This window comes from Mchenga conophoros, linkage group LG6, assembly GCF_057382185.1.
Source record: "Mchenga conophoros isolate Kocher_MC1m ecotype Shallow Benthic linkage group LG6, M_conophoros_male_GT1.1, whole genome shotgun sequence".
NCBI lineage: Eukaryota > Metazoa > Chordata > Actinopteri > Cichliformes > Cichlidae > Mchenga > Mchenga conophoros.
In genome coordinates, this window is record NC_140531.1 from 23,315,982 (window position 1) to 23,339,302 (window position 23,321).

At 40.9% G+C, this 23,321-nt stretch overlaps 1 protein-coding gene across 1 annotated transcript; it reads right to left on the bottom strand.

The window, feature by feature from the left end:
* Positions 1 to 15,942: 15,942 nt before the first annotated feature.
* Positions 15,943 to 22,055, bottom strand: cntf (ciliary neurotrophic factor). The gene is made up of 3 exons (XM_085276856.1): positions 21,398 to 22,055; positions 18,664 to 18,972; positions 15,943 to 18,581 (listed from the first exon to the last, which is right to left on the bottom strand). The coding sequence occupies exons 1-3, from the start codon at positions 21,515 to 21,517 to the stop codon at positions 18,408 to 18,410; spliced, it is 603 nt and encodes a 200-aa protein (XP_085132982.1). The 5' UTR covers positions 21,518 to 22,055; the 3' UTR covers positions 15,943 to 18,407.
* Positions 22,056 to 23,321: the final 1,266 nt, after the last annotated feature.

Below are 23,321 nucleotides of genomic sequence, written 5' to 3' on the forward strand. Positions count from 1 at the left end.
CACCACACCCTCACTGTGTCCACTGATGCAAACTTTCATAGTCTCAGTATCAACACCTTATTTAATGTTTTTCCATTTAAAAACAGCTTTTGGTTGATTTGTTTATTATTTACATTTTACAAAATGTCTTCTTTTTTTCAGAAACAGAGCTGTAGCTATTGAAACAATTTATTAATGTGCCAAATAGTAAGTAAGTAAAATGGAAGAAAAAGGTTTTATAACATTCATACATGTTGCTCAATAAGATCAATAATATGGATTATATTATTATCTTAAGTCTTTATGAGGATCGTTGTATTCTGATGCCAGATCACCCGTTACTTCCTTTCAAGCATACATGGGGGAGGGATTGCCTGATAGATGGAAACGGCATGGTGATAGTAAACTCAGAGGTCCATTCAACTGAGCCCAATCAAACAAAATAAGTGTAAAACTATTCCTCATTATTTTTGTCTTTGTAACATACTGTGCATATGATGCTCGTTGACAACAAGGTAGCTTTTCTTTGCTTTCTTGTCGACTTTTTAAAAATTATGATTATTTGCTTGTTTTACCATTTATGAGCTTATTGTGTTGTCAGTATTTTACAGGCTAATCTCTGTGCTTCAGTGTCCCACAGCAGTCTTTACTGGTTGACCCACCCTTAATCATACAGATAATAACAAATTAAATATTAAAACCTCTGATTTCATATTATTATAGAGAATAATTCAATATTCTAGCTCATTTTAATAGTTAATTAATTGGCATTTAGACCCATGTGGTGGACCAAAGTATTAATGTGGATTATTTTTGCCTGCCATAAGCACTAGCAAAGTTCACAGGGTGAGCAGCAATCATTATTTTGGAGCTGTGAAGATATTTTCCAAAACTGCACAACGAACTGTCAGTGTGATTTGCATCAGTTGTGGGTATGCAAAAATATCAGCACATCTGGTAGATGAAATAAAAAGGGACAAAGAGAAAGCTTGTAAGTTTTAAAAAGAGTTTTGTGACCTGATTTTTGACTAATACGATGCTGTTTTTCTATTCTCAATGATTTAAAGCAATATAAATAGGTTTTTGTACAACATTTCCTAACATAGGCCTATCTCAGTCCATTGAGGTTAGCTGTTAAGCCTTTTTTAATTTATTGCTCTTCATCATATGTCTCATCAATTCAATCAAGACAGACATAAAAACACAATTTTTCCCTTCTAACTACCACAATGAGCTATCATCACCTACTGAAACCACTCACTGGGTACATGAAATGAAACGTGTGCCACCTCATGTCTTGTTCCAAGTAAATTTGTGAGCGATAACAGTTAGAGAGGAATTTGGAGAACATTTGGAGAATATTTTTCTCAGAAAATAAAGCCAAAGCAAAAGCAAATGCTTTTTGTCCTGTGATTGAAAACTCAGCATGAAAATGGAGGAGGGAACTGTGAAAAATCTGTGGGAAAACCTACCTGGCACTGCCACACCCCAGGAGGAAAAGAGGATGTGCTCAAATTATTTCACGTAAGCCATTCTTCGTATTCGCATTTGTTCATCTTCTTCCGCAGCAGATCGCAAAAAGGCATCTTGCGTGACATGACGTTACTATTAACCTTTGTTATGGACAGGTTTGTCTTTAAGCAGCTCCTGACACCTAACCTCACCTGGAGGACACAGAGCTGAGAGGCAAAGAGCTGCTTGTGATGAAGGCTTTGAACACGAAGCCGGTGTTGATTCAGTCTAACTGCTTCAATGGCAGATTAGATGGTTGTGCTTTCGCTCTGCAACTCTGAGTTTGTGTGTCTGTGTATGTGTCATCGCTCCAAACTGTGGTCCTGGGATTACATACTCTAGCAGAGACTGCCACAAAGGCTGTTTTGAGTACTTTGGCGGGTGTTTAGATTTTTGTCTGTCTGTAGACAGATTTTATTATGATTGCGTCACAGTTGTGCAAGATGCAGTCATGAGCCTTGGCAAGTGCATAACTGAGACTGACGTGTGTCTGTAAAACAAACTACAGCAATGTTTATTTATCCAAGAATTTCTATGTTAAGAAAACTGAAGATATTAAATAAACAACTCTTCAATGGGAATGTACCTTTAAAACTAGCAGCTTCTCCTACTTTGAAGTTCTCTCTGCGATATATAGCAGTAATCAATTAGCAAACCGATACAGTTTATCTCATGTGCTTGGCCATTTAATAGGTCCAATTAGACCAGAGTACTTAAACGAGATGTGATGAGTGTATGAATTCACAAATAATTATTTTTATTCTCTAATATAGAAGAAAGATCTGCATGCATCATCTGGACTCTACAATAAGGCAGGTATTTTAACCAACCTCTTCACCACCACCAACACATAATGGTCAATGTTAAAAAAGTTCAAAAGCTATGTTATTTAGCACCTATTTGAACGTTTCTCTGAGGAAATTAAATAGAACTATAAAAGGCAGCCGCAATTATGCAATAAAAATTAGAGTTCTACTACTAATTACCCACTCAGAAAACTAAAGTGAGACAAACCACTGTAAAATAACAACACCCTCAGGTTTATGGGTATCCCTTAAAGACAACAGGTCAGACTGTTTGTAATGCAACACACCCAAAAAGCCATCACTAAATTTGGGAGAGAAAACATACAACATACAAAAGAAAAGCTGGATATCTAACATATAACACAATAAATGCTGTCACAAAAACAGACTCCAGACCCACCAGATGGCATTACAGCTCTACCACAGAGATGTGCACATCATAACAAAATCGAAAAACAATATACACAGGAACAACACAACCCACTGACCTTAATCACAAACAACAGTCAAAACTATATCCAGGATAACCTCAGGATTTAAAACAATCCAGACTTCCTTAAAAATAGTTAGGATAGGTGTAGATGAAGCCTATCAGTCACCTCAGTCAGGCTGAGATCTGAATTTTGACTGCATCACTTGCCTCAATGCTTTGCTGCTATGTTTGGGATCATTGTCCTGTGTCATGATCCAGTTTGGACCAAGCTTTAGCTGTGGGACAGATGGCCTCTCATCTGACTCTAGAATGTTTTAGTATACAGAGGAATTTATGGTTGACTCAGTGACCGCAAGGTGCCTAAAACAAGCCCAAATTATCATCCTTCCACCACTTTACGGTTGATATGAGATGTATATGGTGATATGACGTTTTTAGTTTTCTCCAAACGTGGTGCTGTGCATTCTGACCAAACATCTCCACCTTGGTCTGGTCTGTCCAAAGCACATTGTTCCAGCAAGCCCAAGCTGTACTGACACAGCCTTTTTCTAATGTACTGCCATTAACTTTAACATGCTAACTATAGAATCTGAGTATACAGGGAGTGCAGAATTATTAGGCAAATGAGTATTTTGTCCACATCATCCTCTTCATGCATGTTGTCTTACTCCAAGCTGTATAGGCTCGAAAGCCTACTACCAATTAAGCATATTAGGTGATGTGCATCTCTGTAATGAGAAGGGGTGTGGTCTAATGACATCAACACCCTATATCAGGTGTGCATAATTATTAGGCAACGTCCTTTCCTTTGGCAAAATGGATCAAAAGAAGGACTTGACAGGCTCAGAAAAGTCAAAAATAGTGAGATATCTTGCAGAGGGATGCAGCAGTCTCAAAATTGCAAAGCTTCTGAAGCGTGATCATCGAACAATCAAGCGTTTCATTCAAAATAGTCAACAGGGTCGCAAGAAGCGTGTGGAAAAACCAAGGCGCAAAATAACTGCCCATGAACTGAGAAAAGTCAAGCGTGCAGCTGCCAAGATGCCACTTGCCACCAGTTTGGCCATATTTCAGAGCTGCAACATCACTGGAGTGCCCAAAAGCACAAGGTGTGCAATACTCAGAGACATGGCCAAGGTAAGAAAGGCTGAAAGACGACCACCACTGAACAAGACACACAAGCTGAAACGTCAAGACTGGGCCAAGAAATATCTCAAGACTGGTTTTTCTAAGGTTTTATGGACTGATGAAATGAGAGTGAGTCTTGATGGGCCAGATGGATGGGCCCGTGGCTGGATTGGTAAAGGGCAGAGAGCTCCAGTCCGACTCAGACGCCAGCAAGGTGGAGGTGGAGTACTGGTTTGGGCTGGTATCATCAAAGATGAGCTTGTGGGGCCTTTTTGGGTTGAGGATGGAGTCAAGCTCAACTCCCAGTCCTACTGCCAGTTTCTGGAAGACACCTTCTTCAAGCAGTGGTACAGGAAGAAGTCTGCATCCTTCAAGAAAAACATGATTTTCATGCAGGACAATGCTCCATCACACGCGTCCAAGTACTCCACAGCGTGGCTGGCAAGAAAGGGTATAAAAGAAGAAAAACTAATGACATGGCCACCTTGTTCACCTGATCTGAACCCCATTGAGAACCTGTGGTCCATCATCAAATGTGAGATTTACAAGGAGGGAAAACAGTACACCTCTCTGAACAGTGTCTGGGAGGCTGTGGTTGCTGCTGCACGCAATGTTGATGGTGAACAGATCAAAACACTGACAGAATCCATGGATGGCAGGCTTTTGAGTGTCCTTGCAAAGAAAGGTGGCTATATTGGTCGCTGATTTGTTTTTGTTTTGTTTTTGAATGTCAGAAATGTATATTTGTGAATGTGGAGATGTTATATTGGTGTCACTGGTAAAAATAAATAATTGAAATGGGTATATATTTGTTTTTTGTTAAGTTGCCTAATAATTGTGCACAGTAATAGTCACCTGCACACACAGATATCCCCCTAAAATAGCTAAAACTAAAAACAAACTAAAAACTACTTCCAAAAACATTCAGCTTTGATATTAATGAGTTTTTTGGGTTCATTGAGAACATGGTTGTTGTTCAATAATAAAATTATTCCTCAAAAATACAACTTGCCTAATAATTATGCACTCCCTGTAGAGTCTGAGAGGTTTTTTGTTTGGGTTTTTTTTGCAGTTTTTGCAGTTTCTCTGAACATTGTACACTTTGTACTTGGGGTGAATTTATTGGGATATTCGTTCCTGGGAAGACTGGCAACTGTCTTAAGTGTTTTTTCAACTTTTAGATAATCATTCCTACTGCAAAATGTTGAACTTTAAATTGTTTACAAATGGATTTATAACCCTTTGTATACTAATGGACATCAACACTTAATTCTCTATGATCATAAGATCATGCTATGCGCACATTCTTAATTCTTGTAAAAGCAGTAATCATGTACTTAGTTTTTCACGCATTTCTTCTGCATTTTGGATTTTTGTTAACATGTCATATTTATTGTTGTATTTACCTAAAAAGATCTGCTAAGGAATGTATGTCAATTTCTTTGGATACGAGAATGTGTAAAGTAAAATTTTAAGTCTTGTAATTGTCTTTTTAACTCAGCAATAGAAAAACATTGAGGAAGACTTTGTGGATGATCCTCCATTTTTGCCAAACACCAGCTTAAACATGTAAAAAGGAAGTAGATCAGACCTAGCTCTTAAATTATGTTTTCATTAAATATATGAAAATTTAATGGAATATTAATGATGCTGATTTATGCATTTGAGCCAAGTCTAGTCGGGCTTCCTGCACTGCTCACTACGGAAGTCTTTTCCCTTGTGACACACAAGACACACAGGTGAAATGTACACATCCTGGTGGGAGCAGGACACTGCAAATAACTGCTCCGTCTGTATTTAAAAGTGGCAGTATACTAAAGTAACATCGCTTTAAAATGTGGCTCTGAAACAAGGATGTTTCATATTTTGACATGTCTGCTACCAGAAATCCTCATGGTTCTTCTTGTAGTATTGTAGGTGGGAGGGATGGTGACACAAGGAGGGGAGCTGAGGAAAGGGTTCAAGCTTCTGGCTTAGTTCAACAAAAAGAGGTCAGCTAGATGTAAAGAGATAACTGCAAATCTCAGAAGCACAAATCAAGCAAATGCAGTTTTAGTGAAAAGAATAATGTGCAGATGCTTGGCAGTAAAAGTGTAAATGGGGACACTTGGAGGTAGAGACAAGCCAAATGAGAAAGCTGTATATATAAAGCTTTGTTATTTGATATTTTATTTCATATGGTTCATGAAAGCTGTAGAGTCATGCATATGTGGTGTAAACTTATATGAGTGAAAGATCCATCCATCCATCCATTCGCTTCCGCTTATCCTTTTCAGGGTCGCGGGGGGCGCTGGAGCCTATCCCAGCTGTCATAGGGCGAGAGGCGGGGTACACCCTGGACAGGTCGCCAGTCTGTCGCAGGGCCAACACACAGGGACAGACAACCATTCACACTCACATTCATTCGCACATTCACACAGATGTCTTATAATTTTAATTCAATTAAAAAAACATATTTTGCATACCTTTTAGGTGCTGTCTGGGTTTATCTTGATTTGTATCTGTTAAACTGGTGTTTGATTTAACCTCCAGGACCTCATTTAGATCAAAATACTCAATTTTGCTCTACAAGGGCCTGATTTCCACTTATGAGGACATTATGCTGCTACTGTTCTATCAAAATTTTAAATGAATATTCTCATATGTGGCTCTTATTTTTCTTAAAAACAAAAATAAGGTTAAAAAAAATCTGGTAATTCTTTGTTTTTACATTCATCCAGCCCCAATATGCCCAAATATCAAAGAGAAATTAAAAATGCATGCCGTGGAAGAGTTCGGGTCTTAGGAGGTTAAAGAAAACGTAGATCACTGAATCAACAGAGAAGCTAAAGTAAAGTGTGACAGTGAGTATGCAACACAGTATGAAAAATATGACTAAATATGGCATGACACGAATCAACTTTCTTAACAAATAAATGGACACTTGAAGAATTCATGATAGTGTTTAACAAGGTACTGGAAACATTCCTCATAGATTTTTTCGTGTGAATTGTAGCCTCAGTTTCCTGTTCTTAATTCAGTTCAATTTAGCTCCCCTTAAGGTGCTTTATATTGTAAGATAAAGGCCCTACAGTAAAACAGAAATGTTGACAAGAGTTGCACCTGGTGTGATCTTCTGCTGCTGTAGAACATCATCTTCAAAGTTTGATATGAAGTGCATTCTCTGATATTCTTCAGGATATTTTGGTTGTCATGAGAGGTTAATTGAATTACTGTTGCCATGCTATCAACTTGAAGCAGTCTGGCCATTCTCTTCTGACCACTGACAAAAAATAAATAAAAATAAAATCACCCAGAGGACTGCCACTCACTGGATATTTTCTCTTTTTCAGACCATTCTCTGTAAACCCAAGAGATGGTTGTGTGGGGAAATCCCAGGGGATCAGCAGTTTCTGAGATACTCAGACCAGCCCGTCTGGCACCACTTAAATGACCTCTCCGCCTCATTCTGATGCTCAGTCCAGCAGGTCGTCTTGACCATCTCTACATGACTAAATGCATTAAGCTGCTGCCATGTGCACACACACAAACACTTAGATTTTTGCGTTAAGGTGCAGGTGAAGAGGTGTACCTAATAAAGTGGTCAGTCATCTCTGAATCTGTTTCAGCCACATGGTCGATTGTGTAACAGGTTTTTTGTTTTTAATTTGTGAGTTTATTAAACTGATGTTACGTTACAGTGCAGCAGTTGCTACTGGAGACGGTGCGGTTATGGCCTTCTATCCATCATCATGCTAAGTAACCATGACTTACTTCAACACCTGTGAAGACAAACTGAAAGTTCCACAGTAAACTACCCCCTAACTCAGAGTGCTAAACTAGTCGTTAGCCGTATGCATGGTGATTTGCATAGTGCCTGATGAGGAAGATTGCCTGTTTTAAGCTGAGACAGTTAACAGTTCATTTCTATAAACCCCGCTGAGCTTTGGTGGTTTGTGTTAGATGGGATTTGCATTCAGCTGTTATTTTTATAATTTAATATTATATTTGCATCTAAAAGATAATCAATAGTGATTAAACTCCGTACCGACATGGGCTTTCATGCTGATGATACAAATATAATATCCTCTATGAGTGCACCTGTGCCATGGGATGCATTGTTTTTAATCACTTAATTTATCCGCTTAATAAGCCCCCTTCAATATATTACATGTGTGAACGGGAGCTTGTCTGCTTCTTTGCCTTGTTGTTGGTGTTTTGGGTCTCTTGCCAATCATAGAGCTGACTGTATGTGGTCTGCGTCGGCACTATTACTGCCATATCGCCCCTTTCTTGTGGAAAACATATCATGTTAGCCTAGCTAAATAGGAGGGGAAAAGTTAGTCCTGCATACAAATTCCCCAGTGGTCTGAGCCAAGTAGCTTAATTTTTGAATACTTAAAATGCCCGTTTGTAAGTTGTACAAGCACACTGGCAATTTATTACCCCCATGCTGTGTGAAGATCCTTGGTTGCTTGTAAAATGAAAACTCGTCTCTGCTAGAGACTGAAAACTCTGTTGTTTTGATGTCCAGTGCTTTGATTGTTTTGTTTTTGAGGTTTCATGTGACTGAAATTCAAAAGCCCACCACTTTGTTTAAGTTCAAGGTTCAAACACATTGTGGCAGGGAATAAGCAAAAATCATGCCAAAAATTCAGGCACAAAAAAAGATCAAATTAGAGTACAAACATTATCAACTCAGAACTGGGGACATAACCTCCAGTAGGAAATCACTGGGAAAAAAACAAGGAATGGCTGGATGTTTGCACTGTCTATAAACACAAAAGGAAGCTGATTCCTGTTTTATAGAGCACGATTTGGGAATATCCATGTAACTTCACTCTTAACTTGGGGTTAAAGCTAAAGGCTGTTCACTTCTTACATATGCCAAACATCACCATGGTAACTTACCCTGTAGACCTAACCTACTCTGGAGCAGATTGCTTGAGATTAGAGATCAACAGGTATGACATCACCTCCTAAACAAGCAATTTTCCAGAAAATAGCATCATCATTTCTGGAGGGCCCCTCGGATTCATTGAGCAGGCAGCAGGGGGTTCCACCTTTTTATTGTTCTATAAGCATTAATATATGATCCTAAATCCATGTTTATATCAAGTTTTCATGTAGAATAAGCCTCTTTTCTCTCACTCTGCCAAGACTGCAGCTCAGAGAACAAAACCTGACACATCTACAGCACATCTAAACATTTGACTTAATGGAATAATTCTCCTGAGCACTGATATTCTGTTAACTTGCACAGTTAGCGTTTTCAACAACTCTCTTTGTTAGCTTCAGATTTTTTGCAATTTATTAATAAAGCGGCTCTTTTGCAGTCTTACTGAGCAAAGCACTTAAAGCACTCACACATTCATATAGCACTCTTAATACTATACTACTGCACAGTGCTTTTCCTGTTACAGGCATTCATACCATTGGTTTGTTTGTTTGCAGCAGCTGTGTTGCTTTCAATCTGTATTATGTGTGTAACCTCATCATGTTTTTCTAAGAAAATGGCAGATGGATTTAAAATCAGATGTGTTGCTCCCAGTGACTGGCCACATACTGCCAAAACCACCCGTTATTGAACATGCTCGAAGCTAGGTGGATGAACCCTGGGTTGCTTTATCAAGGTCAAAACCACCTTCATGTGACCGCTTAGCCTGGTGCTAACATTAGCGAATTCAGTTGATTGAGAACATGTGAACCTGACGAGGGACAAGGAAGGAAAAGCATTAAATATGGGAAGTAAAAATGTAAGGAATGTACAGGAATTGATGATTTCAAAATGAATTTTCCCTTTGCATAGTTTATTGAAAAGCATGATTTAATCTGAAATAGTTGGTACTGTCATCAACTACAGCTGTTTAACAAGAAGCCTAATCCAAGGGTGTCAAACACAAAGCCCGTGGCCCTGAACCAGCCCATCAACCGGTCCAATCTGGCCCAGTTGATGTCTTTAGAAAATGTGAAAATTTCAAAGACTAATTTCTGATCTTTACCTCTTTTTTTCTCACTTTTACTCTCTTATTTTTCACAAAGACCTAATCCATGACCTGTCATATGACAAAGTAAGAAGGTAAGAGCAAAATCTTTTTTTATTGTTAGTATTAGTTTCCTTTTCCCCCCAATATTTAAAATAGAATTTAACTTTTTTACACAGTAAAGAACAGAGACACTGTCTGTGAATTCACAGATATTTTTTTTTTTTTGTAATTACAGGATAAAATACTTCATGTCCTTGAATAGATAAGCCCAATGAAACATGCTGCGCCGTTTCTTCGATTTACTTTCTTTACAGTGTGTGAAAATTAAGAGGTATTTTAAAATGTATGGTTTCTGGGGTCATACTGGATGTGATACAACCACCAATGCTAGGGAAGCATGTATTCCCTGGCTGGTTGGAGTGGTTGATGGAGGTGGGGGGAAATTGTTTGAAAGGTGCTGCATTAGAAACCACCTAGTGTTGGCATTGGTTGCTACCAGATTTCAACTGCCTTTTTTATGTTTGTCTGCGAGTACTAGCTAACTTTTAGCCGACTGGTAGTAAACTTTGAAATGAATGCAACGTCAATTGGAAATGGAAAGGACTATGTCCAAGTGCTGCAGCTAATGTGTTTGAAAAAGTGCAACTTTTACTTTAAAGGCAAACGGTTTCCATTCCCAGCTTGTGTCACACTTTTCACAGTTTCACTACAGCTCAGAGAGTAGCTGGTGAGGGGCTGTAGACAACACCATCACTTTCATTTAAACTGCAACATGCTGACAACCAAAGCAATCACAAGGAGCATTTTGCCAAACAGTTGGAGGACACACGTTTTTTCTAGCAACAGGTGGTTGCAAGAGGGTTGCTGACCAGTCTGCAGGCCTGCGTGACTGACTGAGGCCCAAAATGAGTTAATGTCATGTTTTTAATGGTCACATGTCTGCAAAAGCTCAGCAACTGCGCTCGCCGCCTTTATCGGCGACATGCGGTTGCATCTCTAGGGAAGTTCAGGTGTAGGGTTTCAGGAGGGTTCACAGTGTCAACATACCCACAGTGTAGATTTAACACAGAAGTAAAAATCCAGTGTTACCAGTCAGTCTACATTCCCACTCTCACCTATCCTCATGAGCTCATGGATACAAGCAACAGAAATGAGGTTCCTCCAAAGGGTGGCTGGGCTCCCACTCCACATCAAAAGGAGGCAGTTAAGGTAGTCTGAGTTTGATCAAGATATGTCATATGCACCTCCTAGTTAAGGTGTTTTCACTTGGATAAGCAGCAGAAGATGAATGGATGGATGGATGGATGGATGAGTGGACATGTCAGGAATTGGGTGTGTAGTTAAACGTCTTTTCGCAAAAAAAATAAAATGTTATTAGCCAATAGCTTTAGTTGAGATGAAATTAGGCTGTATGTGCTCCACGAGTTGGCACTGTGGGCTAATCAGCTGATAATACATGATCCCTTATCCACAATTGCCGTACAGAACCAAAGCTGACATCACAAACAAATTTAACAAATATGAGAAGTTAACACAAACAAGCCAGCTGCGCCTCTGCACCTGTTAACCTGCACGAGCACCTCCGGTGAACACTGATGAAAACATTTTTTTAAAGCAGACTTACTATAAAAGTTTGTTCTAGAAAAAATGAAAAGTGCCACTTCCCAGTATTTACAGACAGTGATGAAGATCCCGCACAGTTAGAGTATAATTCCTGAGACACACGGGAGGATTTAACAGTCATCAAGAGGCTAGAAGATGATGCAGAGCTGAGATAAGATAAGAAGAAGAAGAAGGATGTGAGAGGAAATGTATGGAGATCTGGGAGCTGCTGAATGAGTTGGGTTTAATTGTAATTCTGCTCTGTTTGCGTGTGCACACTATCATGAACACTTCATCACCCGCACCAATACCTCCAATAAGTGTGCGTGTGTTCACGTACACACAAACATGCGAGCACACACATATGTACTCACGCTGACACACACAGCTACACAATCCTTACTAAAGACAAACATTCACAACCACGTGCAAGCTGTGCACATGTACAGCAACACACAGTTATACAGCCCTTATAAACTACACACAGACACACACACACACACACACACACACACACACACACACACACACACACAGAGCTCCAATAAAGGACACACACCCTCTTCCACAGCACACACACTGCATTCATTTCCCTTTCATTCAGCACAGGCACATATTGTGCTGCTGTAACACACACACACACACACACACACACACACACACACTCACATGCAGACACACACAGACACACAAACACCATTTGCAGAGCTTGCTCCTAGCTCTCCCCGCACACACCCCTCCCCCTCCGTCTCTGTCAGACACACACACATACACATGCACACACACATCACACACAAGCATGCACACACACATCACACACAAGCATGCACACACACAATCACACAAACACACACAAGTGCACGCACATTCCCTCCTACGCAGCCGTACTCACACACACACACACACACACACACACACACACACACACACACACACACACACACACACACACACACACACACACATTCCCTCTTTCCTTTCACACAAACACACACATGTACACGTCTCCCTTATACACCCCTCCCCCATTCTTTCTGTCACACACACACACACACACACACACACACACACACACACACACACACACACACACACACACACATGCACGCACACATACATATCCACACTCACTCACTCGCTCACTCACTCACTCACTCACTCAGTCACTCACTCACTCTCTCACATAAACACACACACATTCCCTCTCTTGCTCTGCTTCTCTCACTCACACATAGCCACACACACATACACAACTGCACACACAGGCATACACACACTACTGCACACACATTCACAAGCACACACCCATACACACATTCTGTCTCTCCCCTCCCTCTCTGTCTCTCTGTCTGTCTCCCTGTCTGTGTCTCTTGCTCTCTCTCTCACACACACACACACACACACACACACACACACACACACACACACACACACACACACACTTGCTCTCTCTCTCTCTCCTGCCCTCTCCTCTTCTCTTTTTTCATCACACTGTCTCTCTCAGACACACATACACCCAAATGCACACGGATGTGCAAGTACACACAGACATGCGCACAAGTACAGACACACACACACACACACACATTTTCCTATCTCAGACTCATTCTATCTCTCCCTGTAACACACACACACTCTAACACACACTCTAACACACACAGACACGCACACACACTAACACACACACACATACTCTAACACTGGCACATACTTTCTCCCTTGCTTTCTGCACACACACACATATGCATATGCACACACGCACACGCACGCACACGCACGCACACACACACCCCTTCCACAGGCATCCTGGCTGCCACTCCTTCCCTAACAACCACACACACACAAACGAGCAGATGAACACATACACACACATGCACATATGCATAAACACATATAAACAAAAACACACCCTTTTGCTCAAACGCACGTCCTGTTTTTTCTCACAGTCAAACATCGACACACACACGCACCGAAAATCTCGCTAATAATGTTCACATTCAAAATGCAAAATAGCAGACATTTTCTTCGTTGTCTTCTTGCACACACACACACACACACACACACACACTGCTCATCACCAACATTTGTGCACCAATCTGTTGTTAAGTAGCACGAATAAAAGAAATAACTGAAATTTTAGCCAAGATCAATTTACTGCAGCCCACACACACACCCTCACAAATCCGATCAGTAACTTAAAAAAAAAATGTAGTTTTTACACCAAACTATAAACAAAATGATGCAACTGCTGTAAAGCAGTCATGGCGGCCCTAACTGGGAGCTAAACAGTACTGAGTTTGTCAAATTAGAGTTCCTGTTGTCCGACTGGTACTGTAAATTTTCATTCAAACTCCCACTGTGAGGAGGTCTGGTTTCTATTAAGCTGTTTAAAGCCCCTTTTAGACATAAAATTGTGTAAATGATGTGAGTTTACTGTAGCTCAAATTGAAATAAATGGTATGGAAAATGTATTTTATGCATCATTTCATTCTATGTAAACTCAGTGTAAAAAGAAAAAAAGACATCCATCCATCCACACTCCTGACCACCTATCCAGTTAGGGTTGTGGGAGGGCGTTGCTGGAGCCCACAGCATGTGACACCATCTTGGAAAGGCTGCCAGTCCAATACAGGGCTAACACACTGAGAAGCAACTGTTCATGCTTACGCACGACCAATTTAGAATCACTAATTAACCGAGCACTGGCAAACTCCAGATTATAGTGTTCTTACACATAATCCTGGGTTGTTATGTTTGACATACTCAGGCACAAGGCTCGGCAGAGACTTCTGGAGGCTGCTTTTGGCAAACTTGTAAGACATTGGTGCAAACCTGAAAGAGATCATGGTAACAAACCTGGTGAGGCAAACTTTGACTCATCTGTCAGATGGTTCCTCCCCTGGGATTTCACTTCGGGCTTATTGAGACTTACTGTTTAGATGATGTACAGTCAGCATCCATTTCATCAAACCCTGCTAGTACCAGGCGGGATGCCCTTTTTGCCTTCAGAACCACCCTAACTCGTCACAGTATAGATTAAACAAGATGCTGGACATTCAGAGTCCTCAGAGTTTTTGGTCCATGTTAACATGATAGCATCACACAATTTCTGCAGATTTTTCAGCTGCGTATCAATAACGAGAACCTTCTGTTCCACCAAAGCTGCTATTTGATTGAGATCTGATCTGACAGTGGGGGCCTTTTGAATACAGTGAACTCACTGTCATGTTCAGGAAACCAGTCCGAGATGATCTGAGCTTTCTGACAGGGTGTGTTATCCTGTAGAAATAGCAATGAGAAGATGAGTACACGCTGTCCATAAAAGGACAGACGTGGTCAGCAATAATAGACCACCAGCCTGGACCATTGATATTAGGCAGGATGGATGCATGCTTTCATGTTGTTGTTTACTCCAAATTCTGACCAGACCATCCAAGAGAAACTGAGAGTCAAAGAATAATCTCTATAATCTCTGATGCACTTTTGGTGCGCCTGTGTGAAGTTTCCTGTTAGTACCTGATAGAAGTGGCACCAAATTCATACTCATCTTCTTCTTCTTCCTGCTCCTTTTAGGGGTCGCCACAGCGGATCATCTGCTTCTATCTCACCATATCCCCAACATCCTCTCCCGTCACGCCAACCCTCTGCGACTCCTTGTTCACTAAATATTTTTCAAGGTCATCCTCGTTTTCTCCTACCTGGTAACTCCATCTTCAACATCCTTTGTCAATGTCCAAACATCCCTGGATTATTTCTTTAACTTATCCCTCGACCTAAACTGACCCTGCGATGTACTCACTTCTAATCCAGTCGATTCTGTTCAATCCCCAGGAAAATCTTAGCATCTGGAAATCTGGTCTTTTTTTTTTTTTTTTTTTTTTTTTTTTTTTTAAATGTTCTAAATAGTTGAAAAAGTAGGCCTGTGAATATATGCAGCACTCTAAGATAGAGCACTGGATTTTGGAATAAAAGAATCATTAATAAAAGATGAAGAAAGTATCCCTTAACTACAGCCCTCCCTATCATCCTTTAATATGTCACTTTCTGTTTACAGTGTTAAAGCAGTGTGTTCAAACTAACTTGTTTCCCAGCTGCTGTTGGCTGACCAGAAATGTAAATGTCAATAACATTAAAGAAAGTGATGAGTACGGTACATCAATTCATTTCATAGACCATCAGAGATAAAGGAAGTTGCTCATGCATTGTTTAAATGCATGCGCATTAATCCAGCTAATGAAATCCCAGGAAGTTTTTCAGTGTGAAAAAACGTTTCATCACTCATCCAGGTGACTTCTTCCAACCACATAAACAGTACAGCTGCATTAATGATTAAAAGCTGTCCCACTACATGACACATACACAGACTCTCATGACCACTGATCAGCGTCCATGTGAACCCTTCACAAAGCGTCGGGGAATGGCTCCCTGCAGGATGGTTTTATAGAAACGGCCTCCTTGACTCCCCACTCAAACAGCGGTGCTTGTTTTGACCATTATGCAACTGAACAGAGTCAACTTTCTGGAATTAATCATACATTCTTTATTACTACAATCTTTACAGCATGCACTATAGCTACAGTGTGTTTGCTGTGTATGAAGCCGTGATGGTAACCCGATCCTCCCTTTGTGTTTTAACCCATTTGTCTGTAGCTCAGTTGGTCTCCCCCAGAGGTTAAAAAAAAAAGAAGAAAGACAGCGCCTTGTGGTGTGACAAACTGTATTTGTAAAGATCAAACACTGATAAAAGTGTAAAACCGAAAATCAGTCAATCTTAAGAATACACAAAAACAAAATAATTGGTGTGCAAGGAATGTAACCACGGTGCTTTCCATGAAAATGTTAGCAAAGGAAAGACTAAATGTAGTGGTACGTCAGTCCATATCAGACAGATTATTAGGAACGGCACAGACAGAATAAAAGTTTTAAATATGAAGCCATTGAATCTTGAAGTCAGTGTAATACTTTCTAAAATGTGCTGCCTAAACTGACTATTTCCCTTTCAGATATCAAGGCACAGGGCACACAGTCATTGCCACCAACCTTAACTAGAGCCTTCTTTCACTGTGAAAAGCCAGCAGTCAGCTTTTGCAATTACTCAGTTTCTTATACTGGATTATAAAGAATTATTCGCAAGGACTGCGTTATTTAAACTGGACTCTAACTTTTAAATTACATCCCGTTCTTTAGTTTTTGGCCAAATTTGATATACCTCTTCTAACCTCTAATAGCTCTTGGTCTACTTCAAACCAAACCTCTAAAATTTAAAGAACTGAGAACGGAAGACAAGAGAATAAATGAAAAGAAAAGTCAGCCTTGTGAGCTCCAGCAGCAGTAATGACAGAGTAATGAGCAAGAGGAAACATAAACTACATCTCCAACCCATACAGTGTACACAGCAGCCATATTTCATTAACAGTGAATCACATAAAAACACTGCTGAAACTCCAAAGCAGATAATCAGAATGATTTTGTGCTGTGTGGTGTGCGGGTAACAGATGAAGCCAATAGGTTGAGTAAGTCTCATTTTCTCAGGGCCAACATTTCATCTCCGAAATTAATCAGATTTCAAATGACCAAATGCATTTAGGTCTCCTTCCGGTGCAAAAATGTAGTTGGAAAAAAAGCCCGTGAACAGTCGAGGTGCCCCGAACATCACATGGTCTTGTTTACTCCCAGTGCACCTGCCGTCAGTTAACCAGCCCACAGATGCTAAACACAGCAAGCACAGAGCCAAGCGAAGAAAACCTTTATAAAAAGTTGAAATATAAATGGTGCCCTTGTCGTTAGAATAAAAAGAGTGCTTTTGTAAAATACCTGCTAAAACTCTTCCATCAGCCTTTCTGTCTAATTTATCCTCCACATCATTATGGATAAGTGCCTATCTAGGCAAGACTTCCCTATAAAGGATCCCATTTACTTTATCTTCTCTGTTTCTTACCCCGAGCCTTCATACATCTTTAAAGACAATCTGAGTCTTCGGCTAATTTAATTAGCAGCCTCATCCAGGTTAGGCAGACAGGTAAGGTAGGATTTGGGCATCGCTTCTGACTCTGATACTATCTGATACGTGATCAATTTAACCAGTTACTGTGTATGTGACTGCAGACGCAGTCATAAAGAGCCATGTGCCTGTTGTAAAGTACAACTGATGCATGTAGATCATGTAAAACAGCTACTTTTGCATTAAAACAAATAAAAGTTGCACCTCAAATGATCTGTATTAAGGTTTTAAGGCCTTGTTTCTTTTTATAGCACGAGTTTGCAAACTTTTGGCTTTTAGGAGTATAGAACATTTATGCTATACTCCTGCTTTAGAGCCCGAGTCATTGATGAGGTTAGACTGATTTATTTCATTGCTAATAAAGTGCTAAAAAAAAACCCCACAAACGTAATATTAAATTAAGATACTTAACATCAGAGGAAATTAAGAAAGAAAAGGAGGACTCCAAGCAGTTGCACTATGTAAACACTAGAGGGTGCTGCTAACATATTTTTTCTTTCATGCACTCAACATCTCCAAGAAATGATCTGCATGTTATGATAGCCCCAGTGTTTACAGCTAATATAAATTAAATGTGCCCATTGCTGATCACATGTTTCGTGTGCTGCAGGGCATCCAAAGGAAATCGTTTCAGTTGTATCAAAGGAGACATGTAAGCCTAAACTAAGAAAGAAAGAAAGAAAGAAAGAAAGAATAGAGATGTGCTACACTCTGCCATAAATGTCACAGCATTGTGTTTTCCTCTCTCTCATTCATATACATATATGAATGAACAGTAACCCAGTTTTCTCATCTCCCTGTCAGTAGTAATCGGTCTCTTGCAGCTGGCTGTTTCTATTTCTGTTCCCCGTCTTTTACTTTGTTCCTGACGTTGACTGGACCCCTTGCTCTGCAACTACCTTCTCAATACCTTCACCAATCTCCGCCATTTATCTCCCTAATCTTTTTCCTTCCTCATCGACCCTTCCCACATCTCCATCTCATCTCCGAGTGCTTCTCCTGTTCCTGGCCCGCGTGGTCCTTGCTCCTTCCTTGACGATGACCGAGGGCAGTTCTTTCAAGGTGTTGGCAGCCGTCTTGCTCCAGTAGTTGACCTCTTTGTAGACCCGGTACACCCAAAGCTTCAGGTCAAGCAGACCGGTTGGGACATTTACCTGCCAATGACAAGAGGAGACAACCGTAAACCATGCTTTAGTTTCAGTCCAACACTTTCACCTTTACCACCTCAGGACCTACCTCCAAGCCCTCCACACTAGGAGTCAGGGAAGTCGTGCCTTCAGCAGCTTTGAGGAGTTCTCCAGTGCTAAGTATGAGCAGCGGCAACCTTTCTTTCACCAGCTTCCTCTTGTTCTCATACTTGCCCTTCTTCCCACCACCCAGCTCCTCCTCCTCTTTGGCAACAGCTTTCTCTAGCAACTTTTGGCATTGTAGCAACGCCGAGTGGATGCGCCAGAGTTTGTCTCTGGTATCCAGCTGGGAAGAAGGAGGAGGGACAGACACCAGACGACGGTCAGTCACATCCTCGGTGAAGTTCTCCTTCTTTCTCTTGGGGAAGAAAAAGAGAAACGCAAGACAAACGTGTCAGACTTTGTAACAAAAGTGAGGGTTTTTTTGAAAGAATATCAATCAGAGAGAGAGAGATAGAAATAGAAGAAGGGGAAACTGGAAAGTAGTATAAGTGGAGGTCTGTTTTCAGCAAGTCATTACATTACTTTCAACTGCAATTTGGCCTTTACAGAGGACCACTGACAATGAGGCAACAGGGACTTCCTCCTAATGCAAAAGGAATTTGCTTGGGATCATTTACTAAAGGCTGTCACATTATAGTGGAATTTTCACTTAGTAAGTCTTTACTGGAACTGGACTAAGTAAACAAGTAAAAGGTTCAAATAACAGACGCACCATAGAAGCAATGGCAAGGTCTTGAATAATCAGGCCCCATATTATCTCACTGACATGGTATCACCCCATTAAAGCACTTCACTCTCAGACTGCAGGCTTCTTTGTGGTTCCTGTTACTTTTCTTCATTCATAATTCTATTGACTTTGACAACATCTCCGACACCACTGGTTGATATGCGGCCCCGAACCATAACAGAGCCTCTACCATGATTTGCAGATGGCTGTAGACACTTGGCCATCTGTAAAACACACAAATGGCCGAGTTGTGCCCCTTTCCCCAATTACCTTTAATACAATACTGACAGTTTTACCAAAAATTTCAAATTCAGATTCATCACTTCATGAGACCTGTTGTCACTAATTTTAAGTCAAGCTCTTGCATAATTTTCCATTGAGAACATTTCAGAGGAGGCTTTGACAAATGGCACGTGGATCAGCTGAAGAGCTAGGTGCATCTCTCAGGTCCTGCGCCAGGTCTTTGCTGAGCTGTTTTGTATTTCATAAGGACATGACTTTCAGTTACTGTTCATCTACTGTAGACAGTCTTTTAGGCCTGATACCTCTTCTTTTCTCCCCCACTTGTCCAGTCAAATTGTGAGGATACACTGCACGCTGTGCAAAGATGTACCGAGTGTTCAGCCAATAGCTCTTTGGGAATCACCTTTTGTGACAGGCTAGTAGTAACAAAATGCCTAGACATGCAATGCAAGTTATCTGCTTAAGACTGCCTTTAAAATAAAAAAAAATAAAAAAATTACAAGAAGGTTTGGCTCCTTGAAAAGAAAATTGGAAAAATCTTTCTGCCATTCTGCTGAGGCATTAATGTGTAACCCTGCAAGTCAGAACTAGCCTGACACAGCGGCCTGAATGTGGCCTGTGTGCTTCGAAAGTCAGCAAAGGAAATTTATATTTACTCCTGGCGTGAGTCAGGCAGTTATGGATACACCAAGAATTGTTTTCAAAGCCAGAAACAGTGCACTTATGGAGTATTAGGAGTTCTGATAAGCTCTGGAAATGGCTTAAGTGGTTTTCAAGAGGAAATTGATGTTGCAAACCTGGGTTTTCCCACCCAGTATGCAAAAGAGTGGGGCAGCGTGCCTGGAGACAATAACACGATAAAAAATAATCTTCAATAGTGTGCATTTGATTCACTGACACTTGCGTGCCAAAGATTTGGAAGAAGATCTGTTTCAGTGTCAGTGCTTTCCAGGTGTGGTATAAAACAAAAATGCAGATGAATATACACAAATTTCTGTGTGACAAGCTAAGACAAGTCCAACTCGTACATAACATGTTCACTGGAAGGTAACCTGCAAACCGTGAGGGGGGGGGGGAAAGGAGAAAAGGGGGTAAATTTGGATATTGGTGATAAAGGGAGTCACATGGATGGAAGTGAAGCAGTGTGCCCGGCCACTCCCTTGCTCCTAGCAAGGCCACATGAAAGGAAGGATGGATAAGGCAAACTGGCAGGAAACCAAGAAGTTGTAATAAACAGTCGCTCTCACACCTTTTGGCAAAGTGAGGCAAGCTGGTGGAAAAGAGATGAAGGCTTTGTGCCCAAGCATTGATGACTGTGTGCCAAAAACACCCACCTATGTCATTCCAAACACTTCACCCCCTCTCTGCTCTGCATTCCTACCCCCTGCTGTCCTAGACATAATTTCCTTCTATTTCAAACACAAACACACACACACACACACACACACACACACACACACACACACACACACACACACACACACACACTCTCTCTCTCTCTCTCTCCCTTCTTATCTTGCACTTGCACACATCCCTTTCGTCATCCTTTTGTACTCTCTCTTACATACATACATACATACATACACACACTTTGACAGTGTAGCTCCTTGGAAACACACACACACACACACACACAGAATATCTATTAATTTTCCTTTTAACCTTGGCCCATTTCTCTCTGTCACGCACACACTCTTCCTCAGACTTTCTCTCTCTCGCTCACTCTAAAAGCAAACTGTGACCTGCTGGCAGGCTGCAGCCAGTGTGTGTGTGTGTGTGTGTGTGGGGGGGGATAAGTTCTTATACTCACAAAGAGTTCCAGTAAGGTGGAGCACTCATAGTGCAGCAGATCGGCTAGAGCAGCGGCCCTTGCCGGCGCGGTTCTGCTCCCATTCGAGCCGTTTATGCCTCTGGTCGACCTCCCTGCCATTGAACCTCAACTTGAAGACGCGCTCACTTGTGGTAGCAGCAGAGCAGACCAGCCCCTAATATACTCCCGGTTACGCCTGCTTCATCCCGATATCATCGGATTCCCGGCTCATTTCAGCCTGCCCATCAGCTCCCACTCAGCGCTGCGTTAATTAGAGCCACAGAGTCAGTCTTGTCTGAGGTTTCCGTAAAACCACTTCGGTTTGTCCGACCTCCTCTGCTTACAGTTCGGTACTTGTATTACAGAGTTTAAGGCCAAATCTCCGCCCTTTCCCCGGGGAACTTGATGCCTGACTGGAGGAATTTAACTGGACAAGCGGGGGCGGAGGAGAGGAGTGAGGAGGAGCTCATCAACTTATTCATGAGCAGCTTATCCGATTTACTGGTAGTGACCGAGCCGAGATAGTCTAAATTTAAGTAGTGTGTGTGTGTGTGTTCCCCAATGATAACAAATAAGAGACCAAAAAAAAAAAAAAAAATCAACAGCTGAAACTAGAAGTTGCCATCATCGCTATGGAGACTGACCTCCTAACCACAGCGCTCGAGGACAGGAGCTCACTCCAAATTAGGCCACTTCCGGCTCGTCACATCATCAGGTGGAACTTTAATGATGTAATCACTTGTGTCTAACAGGAGGATTACCTAATTACGCAAGAAATATAGCGTCGTCTTTGTTAGCGCAGTCATAGAAAGCAAATCATATTTTTAAAGGAAAAACAAATCAGAGAAAATATTTTTTCCACAACCTAAATATTAAATTCTAAGAGCAAAAATAAGTGGAATAGTTTTCAGGAGAACTTCCACAGAAAGGGCAGGTCACAGCTAAAGATTTAAATGTGATCTGCCCTGGGATCTAACTTTCTATATAGAATGGACACTTTATCAGGTATGCCTTACTAATGCCGGATTGACACCGAAAATCATACCACGTTAAAAGTTTAAATCACCTTTTTCCCCCTCCATTCTAATGCTCTTCAGCAGGTTTTCTTGACCGTGCTAAAATGCCTAAATGGACTGGGTTGCTACCTTGTGATTGGCTGATTAGATAGTGGTGTTGAAACCTAGTTAAACAAGTGTACCTAACAAAGTGTGCATAGGCCTAACATTGACATTTTCTCAAACTGGTGCCTTGTTTTGCGAGGAATGTAACTACAGTTATTATTCTCCACAAGAAAATGAAATGAAAATGGACAGTCAAGTGGATTTTTAACTACTAAAAAGAAAATGATAACCAAATTATTTATACAGCACATTTAATGCAAGTAGTCAACAATGAACACTGAATGATAAACAATAAAAAGCGTATATACACTTTAAAAACGGAACTAAGAGAGAATTACAAAATAAGATAACCACTCTAACGTGATTAAAAAAAGGATACATTTTAGAATGATTTTAGGTGATTTGTGACAGTGCAAGGGAAGGTTTACAAGATGGTAGTGATACTTGCTATGACGTATGATTTCGAGACGGAGGCACTGACAAAAAGACAGGAGGCAGAGGTGAAGAGAGACAGCAGTTAGAAGATAAAGTTATAGAGCAAAGTCTGAAGTGGTTTGGACATGTGCAGAGGAGGGATAGTACATTGGACAAATGGTGCTGAAGATGGACCTAGCAGGCAAAGGAAAAGAAGATAATCCACAAAGGGCTGGTGTAATAGAGGAGCATGCCAGAAACAGAGTGACATGAAAGCAGATGATCCGCTGTGACGACCCCCAAAGAGAGCAGCTGGAAAAAGAAAAAGAAGCAGCTTATCTGTGTTGGTCAACTGTCATTTGTGGGTTAGTGGCGTCACAGTTGCAGTA

Excerpts from the sequence above, each read along its gene's own strand:
- cntf (XM_085276856.1), bottom strand. The coding sequence starts at position 21,517 with ATGGCAGGGAGGTCGACCAGAGGCATAAACGGCTCGAATGGGAGCAGA. Across the intron at positions 18,973-21,397 it reads CCACCTTACTGGAACTCTTT|AGAAAGAAGGAGAACTTCAC; the intron begins GTGAGTATAAGA and ends TTCTTCCCCAAG. Across the intron at positions 18,582-18,663 it reads CTAGTGTGGAGGGCTTGGAG|GTAAATGTCCCAACCGGTCT; the intron begins GTAGGTCCTGAG and ends TGTCATTGGCAG.